Source organism: Crotalus tigris, unplaced genomic scaffold, assembly GCF_016545835.1.
Source record: "Crotalus tigris isolate CLP2741 ecotype Arizona unplaced genomic scaffold, ASM1654583v1 scf7180000017742.2353718, whole genome shotgun sequence".
NCBI classification, from domain to species: Eukaryota; Metazoa; Chordata; class Lepidosauria; order Squamata; family Viperidae; genus Crotalus; species Crotalus tigris.
In genome coordinates, this window is record NW_024096609.1 from 2,208,607 (window position 1) to 2,223,999 (window position 15,393).

At 41.3% G+C, this 15,393-nt stretch overlaps 1 protein-coding gene across 1 annotated transcript; it reads left to right on the forward strand.

The window, feature by feature from the left end:
* Positions 1-10,260: 10,260 nt before the first annotated feature.
* LOC120306608 (olfactory receptor 5C1-like) lies at positions 10,261-15,165 on the forward strand. The gene is made up of 2 exons (XM_039340178.1): positions 10,261-10,316; positions 13,765-15,165. The coding sequence occupies exon 2, from the start codon at positions 13,770-13,772 to the stop codon at positions 14,697-14,699; it is 930 nt and encodes a 309-aa protein (XP_039196112.1). The 5' UTR covers positions 10,261-10,316; positions 13,765-13,769; the 3' UTR covers positions 14,700-15,165.
* Positions 15,166-15,393: the final 228 nt, after the last annotated feature.

Sequence of the window (15,393 nt, forward strand, 5' to 3'; positions counted from 1 at the left end):
CTGAGATCTTTCAAATGTAATGGATTCTGATTGGCCTGGAGACACCAGCTGATCTACAGAAACCTTTTTTTTTTTTTAAAAAAAAAAAGAGGGCGAGAAACAAAGAGAAGATGAAGAAACATCAAAAGTATTTGACAGAGATTGCAAAAAATATTTTGGAGAAGTATTTTAAAAAAACAAATCACTTTGTAGATCAACTATGTTCCAAAGATGTTGTGAAGCAGGAGTAGGGGGAACAAGTTACTCTAGTAATTGGAAGAAAGATGAGTAATCCAGAGATGCAATCAAGTACAGAAACTTATTATTTCAAAAGTATTTGACAATACTTAAGTGTAATTTTGGACATAACTCTGACTCCAACAGAGCTTACTATGAAGATGATTTAAGTCCCCCAGTGAGTTGAACAAATAAAAGTTGCAAGTAAATCTATAATCCTCAAGAGATCAAATTTGGGATTTCCACTTCAAAACTGAAATGGAAATTAGCAATGTCAACATATTTGTTTTAAAAATCATATTGGAGAATATCTTGAGAAAAATAGAACTTTGTATCAATTTAACAGACATTCTGAAGAAGAAAAAGATTTTATTTTATGAGGACAACCGGAGGGATTGACTTTAATAAGTTAATTGGAGTTAGGATGGACTGTCTATTGGTTTGATATAGTAATTAAAAGAAAGGTCCAATGTATTGTTTTGCACTTATAAAGTGGGCTTGAAAATGATTATTAAAATTAAATTTGGAAACCATTTATGCTTAAGAGGGGAAGAAAATGAAGCTATTGATCTTTCTTTTTTTCACTTAGAATGCTTGAGTAGTTACTAAAGTTTGCAAAATATTATTGAAAGTGAATTTGAAACTTTGTAGGTTAATGGAAGTTTAAAAAGATACATTATAATTTATTTAAATTCTAAAGATGATTTTTTTTAATAGAAATGTTTAGATTATAAAGAATTTCCCATTTAAGGTTAACCTTAAGGTTAAAAGTACAGTGATTTTTGTTATTATAATTGATGATAGCGTAGAATGATTAATACGTGTAAATAGTAATATAGATCATTTCCCACATCAGGGAAAAATGGATTTGATTAAGATGGTGATGTAAGTTATTTTAAAAACAAGGACATTTTATTGGTTCTTGTTTATATTGGGTTTTATGCTTGAAATAGAAAAAAAATGAAATTTAGAATTTATTTTGAAGATTTAATAATTGTGTCATTACAGAATTGGCTTGTGATAATTATAGGTAATATAAAAATCGAAGTTGTAAATGTTTTAGTATTTTACTATGTTGAAAAGAGTCAGAAGTGAATTCCTTTATTTCCCTTTGTTTTCCCCCCTCATCTTGAGTAGTTACTAAAGTTTGCAAAATATTATTGAAAGTGAATTTGAAACTATGTAGGTTAATGAAAGTTTTAAAAGATACATCCCCTTTATATATTTTTAAACCTTTAAATCTTAAATCTTTCATTGTGTTTTTATGCTGTAATAAATCTTAAGGAAACTATTGTTAAAAAATAGTTTATAGAAAATAAACAGCAGGGAATGACAAATAATATATAAAAATTTGCTAATACGGAAAAATGGGGAGCTTAAGATGAATCAACAATTTGACTACAAAGAGATTTAGTTTTTCAGTTCTCATGCACACAAGAAAAAGATTTAATATAAATAAAAAGGATGTAGAATATGATAAAACAGAATTTGAAAATGAATTATATACAAATTATCAGCATATAATTGCTAAAATATATACTTTTTATAGAGGTTTGAAATGGAAGAAGAACATGGTAAAATGGGTCAAGTAGTTTGGTTATAGTATTCAGATACATCAAAGGGAGAAAATGTAGTTAAAAGTCTAAAATTGATATTATTTTACAATTTAGAAGAAAACCTTTTTAAAAATGATGTACTGTCAGTATATGATACCACAGAAATTGACCGAGATGTATAAAGATACTTCTAATTATAGTTTGAAATGTAAAAAACATGAAAGGGCAGAGCATGACAGTGAAGAAAATGGATGTGATGTTGTAGAGAGTTTTAAAAATTAACATTTAGATGAAACTTGAACTATTCTTATTAAGATTTATGATACTCAATTAGAAAAGGCTCACAGACAACTGTTTTTATATATGGCAACTGCAGCAAGCTTATTATATACATAAAGATGGGGGACTTTCTGAATTTGCAGAATTGGCCAGATTGACTTGTTTGATTAAGAAGGAACTACAACTATTTTTTTAAAAAAAAGACTGGAAAACTTTTTAGACTTTTTACTGAAAAAGCGCAAAAAGAAGCTGCTGATTTCAGGACTTATTGATTAAAAAGGTTGGTTTATGGGAGGGATGGAACTATGCTATGCAATTTTGCAGAGTGGAGATCGTAATTGGTATGTTTGCAACTTCTGCAAAGAAGATCAGAAATTGCTTCTTTAAAAATTGCTACAAGAAATTCTAGTCCATTCCAAGCTGGGTTTCAAAGGACAACTATTGAAGTGAAAGTGGAATTTATTTGACAGCAAAGCAGACAGCAATCAAAGATGGCCACAATTTAAAAGAACAAATTGATAATATTTATAGAGTGGCCCATCCTTTGTTTTTGTAACCGCACAAAATGTAGAATCTACCTTGGGAAGCATACTGGCTACTGTGGGGAGGAAATTTGGAAATTTGGGAACTGTGGATCTCAGTTTCAACCATAGGTGCAAGGGCAGAACCTAGATGATCTGCATGAATGCTAATTGTTTTGTCATTGACCTCTTTTGCAAATCCAAGCGGTCTGCTACATGTTCAATGGCAGGATCAGGAATTGTGGGCATGAATAATCTGAATCTGAATTCAAATTCAATTGCACTGAATCCATTTCAATGGGATACATATTTGGAAACTTACCTAATGGGCAAATTGTGAGGAAAATGTTGCAAAATGTCTCACACAAGTAACCCATGTGTGCCCATAGATCTCGATTTAGCAAACTTTCTAAGCATGAAAGGAGATTTCTTTTCCACACCAATCTCTTTAGTTGCATCAGAATAGTCCTGGGGATTCTTCTGCTCAATTCAAGGAGAATCCAGTTCAAGGGTCTTTAATTGTCTTCTGTGAATAGGATGAGGGTGAGAACTAAGAAGGAGAATAAAAAGCACAGAGCATATACATAGAATAGAATAGAGCAGAGCAGAGCAGAACAGAACAGAACAGAACAGAATAGAATAGAACAGAACAGGACTTTGGAGGTCTTCTAGTCCAGACCCCTGCTCATGCAGGAGAACCTACACCATCTCAGACAAGTGACTGTCTAGTCTCTTCTTAAAAACCTCCAATGATGGAGCACCCACGATTTCTGAAGGCGAGCTGTTCCACTGGTTAATTGTCCTCACCGTTAGGAAGTTTCTCCTTAATTCAAGGCTGCTTCTCTCTTTGATCAGTTTCCAACCATTGTTTCTTGTCCTGCCCTCTGGTGCTTTGGAGAATAATTTGACCCCCTCTTCTTTGTGGCAGCCTCTCAAATACTGGAATACTGCTATCATGTTACCCCTATTTCTTCTTTCTTTAGACTAGCCAAACCCAAGTCCTGCAGCCATTCTTCATATGTTTAGTCTCCAGGCCTTTGACCAACTAGACCAGGGATAGGCAACCTTGGGTCTTTTATGACTCGTGGACTTCAACTTCCAGAGTTGAAGTCCACAAGTCATAAAAGACCCAAGGTTGCCTACCCCTGATCTACACCAACTCATCCCCCTGCCCCCTGTCTTATTGTTATAGGTTCCTAAAAAGACTCTTTATAATGACATCAAAATTATAGTGGAGAAGAAACTATGACAACAAAGGTCTGTAATAATAAAAGTGTCGCCCATCATGGTGCATTTTCTCAATTGCTTGCTCTATCAAAACACAATCTGTATAATTCCTATCAAGCACGGTGAACCTTTCTGTCCCCAGGTCAGTATAAGGATTAGGGTTAATATTGGCTGTGCGCTAAAAGAAGAAGCCACGTCTTTATTAAGATTCTTTATTAGACTTCATTAGAAGTTTCTAACTTTATTAGAAGTTCATGCCAATATGTGAGAATTGCTTCTCCTGTCTGCTCTTCCTCTCCTAAATTAAAAGGGATGAGGTCCCTGCAGTTTAATAGCAGTCTTCTACTCTCTAGAGCAGATGAATGGATAAGGAGAAGGTCAGGGCAAGGATATGGAGAAAATCTTTTTATGCAGTTGCTAAGAATCAGCACCAACTTGTTGGCACATGATGAAGCACCTACAACAAGATCTCCAGTAAGCTCAAGATGTTCTTTATGTCATCCCCAAGAGGAATTTTAGGCTATTCAAATCATGTAACATTTTAATGTTTGCTACGTTTGCCTCATTTTAAATGGTATTTATACATAGTCACGTGCATAAAGTAATTATTGTGTTTTCTCAAGAAAACTAAGTAGTATAATAATATGCACCTATTAAACAAACAAACAAACAAACAAAAATCCAGGAAGAAACAGCTGAGGAAAAGAAAAATGGTAATTTTTAAAATAGATTTCTGCCAGGTTTCAAGACAGCACACACATAGTAGCTGTTGTGTCCTGGGCCTGATGAGGAAACTCAGCAGGCCCAGAATTGTTGCAAATAGTCCCGGGCATTCTAAAAGCTGCCCGGGACCAGACAGAGTGGCACCAGCCTTGTGCACATGCGCAAGGTGCGAAGAAAGAAGAACTCTTATTGGTTAACTCTGTCCAGGGTTCAAGCCCTACATAAAGGCCTGCGTGCCTTTTGCTGTTTGCTTGGAGTTGGAGTAGGAGAATAAAGCATTGTTATTTGTCACCATGAGTCTTCATCATTCGCCCACGAACCGAGAATGTAACACTGGCGACAAAGGTGGGATCCTTTGCAAGCTGAAGAAAAAGCTTTAAGGATTTACCCAGGAAGTCCTGAAGAGGGGAAGACGGCATCTAAATCAGCATCCCAGCCTGCCAGTATAGCATCATTGGAGGATGAGCTCGGCTAAAAGACCCTTTCCCTGGACAGCAGCTTGCAGAGGAAGCGATTGGTGAAGATCGTAAACTTTACGAAGTCTAAGATTGCCCGCTTGACAGATTTCGATGTCTCCCACCCAGAGAGATGGAATTCCTATGTAGCACGGATGGAAAATTACTTCAGAGTAAATCAGATTAGAGAAGACAGCCTGAAGGCAGCAACTCTTTTGTGTGCCTGTGGACAAGAAGCTTTTGACGTTGCAGAAAATCTGGTGGCCCCTGCACCTCTGGAGTCAGTAGCATATGCTGACTTGAAGAAAATGTTGAAGGAACACTTCCAGCTGAAGTTATCCGTCATTGCTTGGAGGCACACATTCGAGCAGAGAGACCAGAGGACAGGTGAATCTGCTGCAGACATTATTGCGGCCTTAAAGCAAGCAGCCAAGCCTTGTGAGTTCAAGGATCTGGAAGAGAGGCTGCGAGATCGCTTTGTCTGCGGCTTAAGGAGCAGAGACTTACAAGAAAAGATTTTTGCAAAAGAAGATGACTCCTTCCAAGATGCATTGTGAGAAGTGGCAGCTGAGGAAGCAGCAGGTGGGGCTGTGAAGGCCTTGCGCCTCACCAGGAATCCTCCAGAAACAGCTACCATCCATCAAGAGGACGCGCAAGAAGGATCAGAAGTGTATCCTGAAGAGGAGGTTGACAGACTTCACCAACCAGTTGAGAGGAGGCAGAAGGGACATTGTTGGCACATGATGAAGCACCTCTTCAATGCTTTGGGTGTGGAGGACGCCACAAGCCAGCTGACTGCAGGTTTCGCTCCGCCATCTGCAGGGTGTGTGGCAGGCAGGGTCACATTGCATCTGTCTGTTTGGGTCGCCAGAAGGTTCAACCTCAGGATGAATTGCTTCAGAAAGGTACCAGGGTCCCCAGCCAAAACAGGGTGGGTTTCTGCACATCGCGCAGGAGCATTCTAAGAACAGGGACATACAACCCCCTTAAGAAGAAACTTTCCCTTAATGTAAGGTTGCAAGGGGTTCCCTTACTGATGGAGTTGGACACTAGGTCCGCTCTTTCCATTATTTCAATTAATACCTTTAAAAGATTTGCAGCAGTAATGGCCTTCGAGTTAAACTCAGGCCATCAAATCTAATATTCACTGACTTTCAAAATTCTATGCTGTGCATTAAGGGGGAGGCCACCCTTAGGGTATAGTATAAGGATTTTGAAGGTTCCCTAGATGTGGTGGTTGTTGGGGGTGATTGTACGAGTCTTATTGGACTCGATTGGTTTGAGGCTCTGGGAATTCAAGTAACTGAGCTGCACAGTTTGCAAATGCTGGGCCTTGCAGAGGTTTACAAGGAGTTTGCAGATGTGTTTAGTTCAGAACTAGGATCCTACAAGGGGCCTCCCATTTCGCTACGGTTAGACCCAACCATCACGCCCATCAGGGTTAAGCCTAGGAGGGTCCCTTTTGCCCTCAAAGGTAAGATAGATGCTGAACTGGACAAATTGCTCCAGCAGGGCATTTTAGAACCTTTGAATTCTAGTCCATCGGAAACACCCATAGTAACACCTCTAAAGGCTAATGGCGAAATATGTATATGTGCAGACTAAAAGTGTGCATTGAATAAGGCATTGCAACAGCATGGTTATCCAGTCCCTGTTGTAAGCCACATCCTGGCCTTCATCAAGGGGAGGGGGCATTTTTGCGAAACTTGACCTGGCACAGGCCTATCAACAGCTACTTGTTGATGAGGCAGCTGCAGAGGCCCAGACTATTGTAACTCACAGGGGGGCATTCAAGGTCAAGAAACTGCAATTTGGAGTCAATGTAGCCCCTGACATATTCCAAAGTGTTATGGAGAGCACACTTTGAGGTATTCCTGGGGTCTGTCCCTACTTTGATGATGTCCTCATTGCTGGGGAGTCATCTCAAAATTTAGCAGGAAGATTAAGGGCTGTCTTGCTTTGTTTTCGAAAAGCAGGCCTTAAGCTAAGGCAGGATAAATGCAAGGTAGGAGTCACTTCCACTGACTTTTTAGGTTTCAGGATTGATGCCCAAGGCATTCACCCTGCTGAAGCTAAACTACAAGCTATTCAACAGGCCCCAAGCCCCAAGTCCAAGAGTGAGCTGCAAGCCTTCTTGGGGCTCTTAAATTTTTACCATGCATTTCTCCCACACAAAGCTGCAGTGGCAGAGCCATTACATAGGCTCTTAGACAAGCAAGCTCCTTGGCAGTGGATTAAAGTCCATGACAAGAGCTTCAATGAGGCTAAGCCCTTGCTCACTTCTAATGCTGTTTTAGCGCATTTCAATGAGCAACTGCCTGTTTGCATCGCATGTGATGCATCTCCTTATGGGGTGGGAGCAGTTCTTAGCCATCCGAAGGCTGATGGGACTCAAGTCCCTGTTATTATTATTCAAGGACTCTGTCATCTGCAGAGAGGAATTACGCCCAGACTGACAGAGAAGCCTTGGCCATAGTGGCTGGCATAAAGAAATTTCATGATTTCTTATATGGCTGCCACTTCACGGTCTATACAGACCATAAGACTCTGTTGGGTTTGTTTACTATTAAGAAACAGACACCACATATCATTTCTCCTCGTATGCTGAGATGGTCCATTTTCCTGTCAGCATATGACTACACTCTAGTTCACAAACCTGGAAAAGAAATGGGCCATGCAGATGGCCTAAGCAGTTTGCCTTTAACTCAGGTAGAAGCAGACCCTGCACCTGCCATAAATATTCTTTCCATTCAGGAGTTGCCTGAATCTCCCCTCAATGCTAGGGATGTGGCTGCTGAAACTGCCACTGATCACGCGTGCTGACATGGGTGTTGTCAGGATGGCCTGACTCGTGTCCAGATGCGACATTTCAAAGTTTTTGGCAAAGGAGACATGCACTGTCTACCTTTAATGGGTGCCTTTTATGGGGTAGCAGGATAGTCATCACAGCCTCATTGAGGTCTAGAATCTTGATCTCTCTGCATGAGGGATAGTCAGGATGAAAGCGCTTGCGCACAGCCATCTTTGGTGGCCTGGGCTCAATAAAGCCATCAAGGCCCAGATGCATGGGTGCCAAGCGTGCCAACAGTTCGGTCTGAAATGCCGCAGGCCCCAGTACATAGGTGGGAGGAAACTCAAACCCCGTGGTCCAAGGTGCATATAGATTATGCTGGGCCCTTTCAGGGGCAATTCTTCCTGGTTGTTGTTGATAGCCATTCTAAGTGGCTAGAGGTTGTTTCTGTTTCCTCCACTACTACTGCCAGGACTATCCAGGTGTTGAGAGGAATTTTTGCATCACACAGTCTTCCAGATGTACTGGTTTCTAATAATGGCCCTCAATTTATGTCTTCTGAGTTCCAGGCTTTTCTTCAGGCCAACCTGATCCGGCATGCACCATTGGCTCCCTTCCATCCATCCTCCAATGGACTGGCAGAGAGAATGGTGCGCACCACCAAAGATGCCCTCAAGAAACTGACTTATGGTAACTGGCATTACAAGTTAGCTGACTTTCTTCTTGCACACCGCACCAAACCTTGCACGACCACAGGGAAGAGCCCAGCTGAACTCCACTGGGGTTGCAGACTCATTACTAAATTGGACAGGTTTCACCCAGACCGGGTGGCTTCACAGGTGTCACATCCGCGGGCACTAAGGAGACTACAGTTGGGTGATCCGGTCTGGGCTAGGAACTACACTCCTGTCATCTGTGGGTTCCTGCTGTCATCTGTAAGATCTCTGGACCTCTATCATACGAAGTTACCTTGGGCAATGGCCGCATCCTGCAGCGTCACATTGATCAATTGCGTTGGCAGTTGTCCCCTGTAGATTCCGCCACTGTCTCCGCTCTTGGGGGGGAGGGGGCCCCGGAATTGTCGCACTTCAGGTCAACCTCCTGAGACATAATCTCACACTTCAGGTCAACCTTATGAGACACAATCTCACTGTTCCTGGGATATACTGTAGGTCGCTAGGGAATTCCCAGGGGTGGTGCAAGGACATCCTCAGAGTTCAGCTATTGCGCCGAACAGGGAGTCATGCGTATCCGCAAGAGCTCCAAACAGGAATTCACTTGAGGCGGGGTTTGCCATTGAGGTGGCTCCTGACTCTGGCACCTCAGCCACAGGGGACTGGGAGTATTGGGGCACACCTGCAACGCAGGTCACGTCCGAGACTGGTTGTGGGCTCGAGGGACTAAGTTCCCTGAAGCCATCCAGAGTAGTTGGGGAATCCTCAGCCAATTCAGAGAGTTGGGGAATTTCAGCTGCTCTCATGGACCCTGGGGAGAGCTCTGGCAATTCTGCCAGCACGCCTCACCAGGGGTCACCTGCAAAATTTGTGCATAAATGTCCTGGTCTAGCGAGCCCAACAGACGGGCCGGTAGGCCAGGTGCCTTTAAGAACAAGTCCTGGTCTGCCTAGCTGGGCAGGTGAGCTGACAGGCTAGTCACCCTCCCTAACCTTGCATAGGTCACAACAGGCTAAGACCCCTCCTAAGCATCTAGGCAAGTATGTGAGGTTCTTGTCAGTACAAGGGACTTTACAGGTCTAGGTTGAGGAGATGGGACCTTTGTGGGGTAGAAGATAGACACACGAATTCCACATTAGAGAGTGGGTTGGTTGGCTAACTCTGTTAGTAGGAGAAGGGTGTCTGCATGTGAGCAGACTATTATTTTATTTTGATTTATTTTATTATGATTGTAAGGAATTGGAATCATGTGTGTTCTATCTAGGGGGGAAGGGTGTTGTGTCCTGGGCCTGATGAGGAAACTCAACAGGCCCAGAATTGTTGCAAATGGTCCTGGGCATTCTAAAAGCTGCCCGGGACCAGACAGAGCGGCGCCAGCCTTGTGTGCATGCGCAAGGTGTGGAGAAAGAAGAACTCTTATTGGTTCACTCTGTCCGGGGTTCAAGCCTTATATAAAGGCCTGCGTGCTTTTTGCAGTTTGCTTGGAGTTGGAGTAGGAGAATAAAGCATTGTTAGTTGTAACCATGAGTCTTCATCATTCACCCGTGAACGGAGAGGGGGAGAGAGAGAGAGAGAGAGAGAGAGAGAGAGAGAGAGAGAGAGAGAGAGAGAGAGAGAGAGAGAGAGAGAGAGAGAGAGAGAGAGAGGTCTCTGTGGAAGTAGAAGCACCTAACCATTTAAAGAAACAAATTGTTCCCATGAGAGTCTTCTTCAAGAAGTAGTGAGAATTACATCATCTTTTCAGCCTGAGGGAAGATGATGGTGGAATAAGGGAGGGTGGAGAACTTCATAAAACAGTAAAAGAAATCATGAAATAAAGGCTTCTAAAGCTATCTCACAAGAACTGAGAAAGAAGATTCATACTCTCTGCACAGGTATGATGGGATCACGATCCATGCCACAATTAGCCAAAAGGAGTAATAGTTTCAGAGGGACTTTCTGTTTACATAGTAATGTATTTTACTTCAGTGCATTCAAAATCAAGATAAGTCAGTTCTTGCTGCATTGGGGTGGGGTGGGGGGGAGTGGAAAGAATCCTTTATCTATTCTGATTAAGGGATTCCTAGACTTCTAACCTACCTGTATGTCCTATCCTGATGGCACCATAGAAAGGGACTGAAGAATTCAGACGGTTCACCAGAAAAGAGAGAAAAATAATAAAGTTCCTAAACTACAGGGTGAGTTGAAGAAGGTGGATTGTTTTAGTCCAAAATTTTAGAAGAAATAAAGTGACCCATAGGATGAAAGTATATGTGACTTCTCCCCCATTCAGTTGCATGCATATTAATATCTCAATACATCCTTGTTTGAGAAAAATTCATTGCACCAGCCTTGTGAATCCTTGGATGAATAATATTGAGACACATTTAACAGAATAACAGCATTGGAAGGGACCTTGGAGGTCTTCTAGTCCAACCCCCTGTACAAGCAGGAAACCCTGTACCATTTTAGAAAAATGGTTGCCCAATCTCTTCTTAAAAACCTCTAGTGTTGGAGCACTACAACTTCTGAAGGCAAGTCACTCCAGTGATTAATTGCTCCAACTGTCAGGAAATTTCTTCTTGATGCTAGGTTGGTTCTCTCCTTGATTAATTTTCATCCATTGCTTTTTGTCCTACCTTCAGGTGCTTTGGAGAATAGGTTGACCCCCTCTTCTTTGTAGAAGCTCCTTAAGGCTTGTTATTAGACAGAGACAATGTATGTCAACCTAATTGATCATCTACATTAGGAGTTAGATCAGGAAAGTGCAACTACACAATCAATTTTTTATTACGGTCACAGACCAGCATTACAAAAAAAAAAAAAAAAAGATTTCTAGATCTTTAGTATGTTGTTTAAGTGCACGAAGTGCACACTCATACCTCATCATTAGAAGCACTTCCCTGATGAGACCAAGATACTGGAGTTTTTGTGAGATGAACCATACTGATTCAAAATTGTCTTTTATAAGTAGGAAACTCAAACCTGAAGGGAAAAAGAGTAGTTATAACCAATTTGCAAGAATGTAAATCCATGCAATCTGTTTCGATTTTGGCTAGTCCTGCCTCCCTCCTTAATACTATCTTTGGGACTTAATGGGCTACCTGAAATAAAACTCTTAGGAATTTGGATTGCACCGTTTCCAGAGGAGTAAAAGTAAATGAGGAGTAAGGTCCCAGCACTGAAGAGTAGTTATACATGAACCTTAGCTGAATACAACTCCAGCGCTGCTGGAATATACTGGAAAAATAAAACGATTGAACTGCTGGTTTGGGGGGATTTTGGATAACATAGTTTTGATATGCACTGTATTTAGTGGAGCTGTTGAAAACCATGCCCAAATATTTAAAGTATTTGACTTGTTCAATGTTCTGGCCAATTATCTTCCAGATCACGATCTTAGTATTACTATAGATTTCAAAGACCTTTTCAGAGCAGTAACTAGCCAGGGTGTTCAAACATCATCTCAGTCCAATTTGGGTTTGGGATAAAAGTACTATATCATCAGCATAAAATAGGGATGCAATATGTCTATTAGCTAATTTTGGGGGTTTAATTGGCCCACTAGTGGATTTACATGTAGATTAAAAAGCAGAGGAACTAGAATAAATCCTTGCTTTATTCCTCTATAGATTAGAATCTCCTTGGTGTAGTGGTCTTGCATGCTGCATCAGACTTTGATTCTAGTGTTCTTATAAAGATTGTGAATAAGCAATAATAGGCATCTGTCAATGGTTATATGCAGAAGATTAGACTAGAGCCTTTCTCTGGGAACTAGATTAAATGGAGATCTGAAATCAATAAATGCAGTATAAAATAGTGACCCTGGTTTGGACATGTATATTCTGGTCAGATGTTGAAGAATAAGGGTGTGTTGATTAATAGAGTATCTAGACTGAAGTCCGCTTTCTCATCTGCCAGTGCATGCTCTAGGTCAATCCAATCAACTAATTTGTTGTATAAATGTCTAGCATAGAGCTTTCTTATTATACTTAAGAGGCTAATAGATCATTAATTAGTGGGCAGGTCTCGAATGCTCTTTTTGTAAATAGCACAATAAGGGCTAGGCCCCAATCCTCTAGAATTTGCACAATGGAATCATTATAAATAAAGAGGCAAGAATAGGGGTCATCATTCCAGATTATTTTGTAGCATTTCAGGCATGACAATGGATGTCAACTGAACTGATTGTCTACATCAGAAGCTGGATAAGGAAAATACAATTACACATTAATCTTCAGTTTTAGGGTTTAATCATGTCATCCTTGCCCAACAATTAGTATTTAACAATTCCATGAAAGAACGCTTGTCTACAGTTGTCAATGGTACCCAACATTTTTCTTCAAAATAATGGAAATTGCCCAGTAGCAGAATCAGAAGTTGATTTCTGTGATAGATGAGCAATCCTTCAGAAATACAGCCTTAGGAAGGTGTTTTTTATTTGATTGGGGGATTCAGTTTTGGCATTCAGTGTATACCCATATTTAGCCTTAAATCTGAATATACATCTTTGTATGATAATCATGACAGTTCTCAAAGAATGAATGCTGGAACTTCGATTGCATTAGTTTTAGGGACAGTTGGGGAGTGGGCACTATGCTAATATCCTATCTATAAGTATCAATAGATGCAGTATTTTATACATACAAGTCAGCTCAACAGAAAATTTGTGAATCTGCCAAGGTTGGTGGTGCAGCGAATGCATCTTAGCACTTAGACTTATATACCACTTCATAGTGCTTTAGAGCCCCCTCTAAGTGGTTTACAGAGTCAGCATGTTGCCCCCAACAATCTGGCACCTCATTTTACCCACCTTGGAAGGAGAGAAGGCTGTCTCAACCTTGAATCTGTCAGGATCGAACTCCTGGCAGCGAACAGAGTCAGCTTGTAATACTGCAATCTAACCACTGTTCTACCAAAACTCTTGATTGATAAAAGAACATTGTTTGATGGAGTCCTTTTTCCCCCAAAAAACTTCTCTAGCTTGGGCAGTTATTATAATCTTTCATTCAGATTTCTGCTATCACTTCTTTTCATATTGATCATTTGTTTCTGCATTTAGTTGAAGGCTGGGAAGCTTGAGGTGATATATGTATAATCTCTCCCTTAAAAGGAAGTGAAATTGCTATCCTAGTGTCAATGAGGTAATTTAAAATTTGTTCCATTCCTGTTGTGTTCTCCACACAGAAAGGGAAGAGAGCATATACAGTCCAATGCTTTAGAATAGCTCCAAGACAGTGGGGGGAAATAGGTTCAAACAGCATCTTGACAAAAGGAGAACGGAGTCAAATTTCTTGTGGGATGAGGAGAGGAAGGGTATGATGTGATTTTTTATGCCAATAGGTACAATGGCTCTTCATCACAATACCACCAGGGTGACCGAGTTTATCCTCCTGGGCTTCACTGCTCAACGAAACCTTCAGCTCCTCCTCTTCAGCTTCTTCCTGCCCATCTACCTCCTCAGTGTGGCAGGGAATCTGGCTCTAGCCATTCTTATCCGAGCTGAGCCTGCCTTCCACACACCCATGTACTACTTCCTAAGCCACCTGGCCCTGATGGACCTGTGCTCCAGCTGCACTGTAGCCCCCAAAATGCTCCTGGGGCTCTTGAAAGGTTATGACACCATTCCCATCCCAGCCTGTGCCCTTCAGATGTTCATCTTTGCAGCTATCTCAGATGCCGAATGTTGTCTCTTGGCAGCCATGGCCTATGATCGGTATGTGGCCATCTGCCGCCCATTGCACTATGCAACTGCCATGCCACAGCATCTCTGTCATCTCCTTGTAATTGCTTCCTATGCAGCAGGGATGACCTCTGGAGCGATCCATACCAGCATGGCATTCCGCCTGCCCTTCTGCGGTGCAAATACTTTGGACCATTTCTTCTGTGATATCCCTCTAGTTCTGGCTTTGGCTTGTGCAGACACACAAATTAACCAGCTCTTACTTTTAGTAGTGTGTGGAATTATCCAGAGCATCACCCTGTTGATCATTACAGCTTCCTATGGAATTATCCTCTGGACTGTAGGACGAACAGGATTACTTCGAGCTATGTCCACCTGCGGATCTCACCTTACAGTTGTGGGGGTGCTTTATGGAACCCTTCTCTTCATGTACCTACGGCCTGATGACACTTATGCCCCACAAACAGACAAGATGACTTCTGTCTTCTACACAGTAGCCATACCTACTCTCAACCCTGCCATATACAGTCTTCGTAACACTGAGGTCAAGCAGGCAGTCAAGAAGAGGTTCAGCAAGATATGTCATCAAACATAAAAGCAGCACAAGTATGAAGGAGGGAAAGAAGCATTCCCAACAGATTAGAATATCCTTCCTAGCCTAGTGTATTCTGTGGATTCCATAGTTGCAAATTGTAGATCTGAAGATTATAGGAAATGGAATATAACACATCTAGAGGCTGAGTTAGCTAATTATCAAATGTATCTAAGAGGAAATTCTGTTGAAACAGCAAGACCTGCTTCTGGATTTTTGTGGAAAAAGTGGAGAACTGAAGATGGCTCTGCTAAAAGCAGAGCTAATGACAACAGAAGAAAGATGAGTAGACCATCTCTTCATAACTTTTCTCCAGAGAAAGAGAGGACTTGAGATTGCACAACAGCAGTCTCTGACAGCTTTAGAACTGTAGAAGATAAAAGAAACCCATCTTTTTGCTCAAACTATGGTTGATGGAGGGGAGATTAATGACTGCCACTGTTGGTGTGGTTATTCTCAAACTTCGAGGAGGAGGAGGAGGAGGAGGAGGAGGAGGAGGAGGAGGAGGAGGAGAGGAAGAAGAAGAGGAAGAAGAAGAGGAAGAAGAAGAGGAGGAAGAGGAAGAGGAAGAGGAAGAGGAAGAGGAAGAAGAAGAAGAAGAAGAAGAAGAAGAAGAAGAAGAAGAAGAAGAAGAAGAAGAAGAAGAAGAAGAAGAAGAAGAAGAAGAAAGATGCAGAGAGTTTCATCTGACAAATAG

Coding starts and splice junctions, on each gene's coding strand:
- LOC120306608 (XM_039340178.1), top strand. CDS start 13,770: ATGGCTCTTCATCACAATACCACCAGGGTGACCGAGTTTATCCTCCTG.